Below are 3,368 nucleotides of genomic sequence, written 5' to 3'. Positions count from 1 at the left end.
CCAATATAGTGAAATCTCTTATTTTCTACTGTCACCCATATTAAAGAGGAAGAAGAAGTTGGAGGCCACAAAAAGGAATTAGAAGATGATGATGAAAATAATCTAATTTGCATCGGGGTGGGGGATAGGTAATACAGTAAATAATACAATAAATGAGGGTAAGAAGTATTCAAGTTGGTCATAGGTCCAGCACGTGGGAATATTCCAGAGAATATTCTCACAGCTGGTTAACAGAAGGTACCAACTTGTAAATTTTTGCCAACTCAGGGTATTTTTTTGTTATATTTTGTAACTTAGGGTATATAACTGCTTCAAGAGAGAAACACATAGGGTATATAAATTTAATTTAGCCTTTAAACTTTTGAGGTTGTTTCTATAATTTTAAAAATGTTGAGGGTGTTAATTACAAGTTTAGATATCATGTTTGTTTTTAAGTTTAAAAAAGTCAAGGTGTTTTGTGTGATTTTAAACTTTTAAGGCTATTATATGTAAATTTTGAAGCTTTTGGGGTTTTTTATAATACTTCATGTATTATAATATGTTATCTACATATAGTTTCTTAATCTTATTTTTTCTATATTTTTGAGTTATAGGTAGTTCATATGGAGTTAATATAGGATATAATTAGTATTTGGATAGATTAAGATTTAAGTGAAATATTCAAAATAACTTTTTTTAAATTGTTGACCTATAGATAGTTCACGTGGAATTAGATAAGATATGATTAAAATTAGAATAGATTAGGATAACAATATAATATTCAAAAAAGCTAAGGGTAATATTGACCATGGAAAGATTTTCCCGACCTCGTGCTTTTAAAGAGAGTATGATATGATATGATTAAAGGGAGTATGATTATAATTTTCCGATTAGCGCATTCTGGAAAGCTTTATGGATTTGGATACTAAGAAGTGGAGAGTCTGCTATTTCTAATTTAAACCATTATTTAATGAAAGATTATGAAATATTTTGATTCATAATTTCAAATATAATAGCTACCATATCTATATGAATTTGGGTCCATTCATATTTTACACTCGAGAGGAGAACACATAATCATGTATCAAATAATGAATGGTTCGAATTAAACAAAACAGTTTCTTTACTACTTCTTGCCAATGGAGGATCCAAATCTGTATTCACGACTACTGGTACCTTCTCTTTTAACTGATAGAACTTTTAATTTGAGCTCATTAAGAATGCCGATGAACGTGGAAAATTTTGTTTTATGTATGAATCAATTTGGTGAAAACTATTAAAAACTCTGGATGATAATAATGCTTAAAAGCAGCCCAATTAGATTTCTCTTCATGACAAAAAAATCGATTAGCTCAACAAATTCAATGCATCTTAACAAGTATAGAAAAGAATATTGGCATGAGTGATGTCAACGCACACCAAATAAGAACCGTCCTGAGAATCTTTCAAAATTTATTCAAGACGCATCAAATAATTAACGATAATGGAGGAATAAAGCAGCTTTTAGAATAGTTTAACCGTTAACTCCTGATAAAATTTGGTATATGACATAGAATATTCAAAAATATACATAGAAAAGAAATATTTAAAGTTTAGACTGCAATAAGCCTTGATGTTGACGTAATATTTTACTACAGGTAAATAGACATCAGACTGGAATATGATGGGCACGATTATTTTGTTGTAACTTAATACATTTTCTTAATCCTTCTATTCTTAAATCTTATATGATAATGCTTCTGATTAAGAAGGGTTATTTGTATAGATACCCGGCCCCATAAATCTTCAAGTTTATAAAAAAAAATCCCCTAAAACCAATTAATCATCAAGTTGGTGCTATAAGCTAGATTATTTTGTTAATAATTTTTGACATTTTGATTATAAATTAGCTTGGTAAAGTTGATAATTAATTACTTTAAGGGCAACTTTTTGGTAAAATTAATGATTTGAAAGATAATTTTGTAAATATTAAGATTTAAAAAGTATTTTTATGAGCACACATATTCTAAGGGGTATATATGCAAATGACCCTAAAAAGAAATCTATTGCCCTTTTATGGCACTGTTAAGGGCCCGTTTGTTTTGATTTTTTGAAGAGAAAAGTGGTGTGAAAGCTGTCAAAACTGATAAAAACTATCAGTTTTGACAGGCTTTCTTGCAAAAACATCCCTAAAAAAACGTTTTTGCAAAAAAGTCTGTTTTAACAGGCTTTCCTCTTCAAAAAAATCAAAACAAATAGTCAAACAGACCCTCAGCCTGAACGAAGATTCAATCCCCTCGACGTTTCCATATCCCGTGCACCACACGTGTCATGTCCCAAACCCCTCCAGCAGTCCAGCTCTCTTGACTTCTATAATGACGGCGGGAAAGTAAGCTTGTTTCCCAAGAAAATCTTCTTGCCCCGGTCTGATTACTCTCACAACAGAGTTTTTCCAATACCCTCTCCCTTTTCATTCATGATAAAAAGCGGGACCGGCAGCCGGCATTAGAAATCATCCGCGAGTTATTATACCGACAATATTTGTGGAATCTTCTGGTCTCACGCTGTTCAGTATCCCCTCACCCTGTGGTGCACCTAACCTCATGAAGACTACGGCAACACGTGACTGGAAAAGACCTCCGTTGAAAGCGGTAAGGTAACCGCCTGTTTTGGGCGCCAACCTAACGGTCTTTATATAAAATCCCCTCGCCTTCCCTTCTTCAACCCACCATCGAAAAAGACCGAAATAAGAAGAAAAAAAAGAATCTCCATTTCATCAGGAAGAAAACCTCTAATTTCTTTGATAATTCCTTTTTCTTTCGATAAATATGCTGAGTTCTACCCGAATCGTGAGATCGAGTCTCCTGAATCATCTCGGCCCTCGCCTCTTCTCCACTTCAGCGGTGACTCGATCGCCGGTGGGATCGTCGGAGGTTTGGGTTAGGGTTTCTCCTGTGAGATTCGCGAGCACGGAGGCGACGACGGCAGCAAAAATATCCGGCGACGAAGAAAGCGAAGCGAAGAAAGAAGCTAGTGCGGTCCCTGCCGGTGAGCGTAAGGCGGTCGCGAGTTACTGGGGGATCAACCCCTCGAAGATCGCGAAAGAGGACGGCACTGAGTGGCGGTGGTCTTGCTTTAGGGTAAGCAAGCAAATAAATTGGAATATTTTTTTTTCTTTTTGCCGGTTTTTTTTTTGGGTTGATTTTTTGAGTTTTTTTACCTACTTTTTTTTTGGGTTGCTTTTTTGAGTTTTTTTTTTTTTGGGATTTTTGTAGCCGTGGGATACGTATAAATCGAATTTGACGATAGATTTGAAGAAGCACCACGTGCCGACGACGTTTTTGGATAAGGTGGCGTATTGGACAGTGAAATCGCTCCGACTTCCCACCGATATTTTTTTTCAGGTAATT

General features: G+C 34.8%; 1 protein-coding gene across 1 annotated transcript in view; it reads left to right on the top strand.

The window, feature by feature from the left end:
• LOC109837011 (ubiquinol oxidase 2, mitochondrial-like) overlaps positions 2,696-3,368 on the top strand; it is a 2,037-nt gene continuing 1,364 nt past the window's right edge. The window contains exons 1-2 of the mRNA XM_020405088.1: positions 2,696-3,098; positions 3,234-3,362. Coding sequence (XP_020260677.1) covers positions 2,787-3,098; positions 3,234-3,362 — 441 coding nt within the window. The 5' untranslated portion in view covers positions 2,696-2,786. The remainder of the gene's footprint in view (positions 3,099-3,233; positions 3,363-3,368) is intronic.

Source organism: Asparagus officinalis, chromosome 4 (genome assembly GCF_001876935.1).
Source record: "Asparagus officinalis chromosome 4, Aspof.V1, whole genome shotgun sequence".
In the NCBI taxonomy this organism is placed as follows: Eukaryota; Viridiplantae; Streptophyta; class Magnoliopsida; order Asparagales; family Asparagaceae; genus Asparagus; species Asparagus officinalis.
This window is presented reverse-complemented; position numbering and strand designations above follow the sequence as displayed.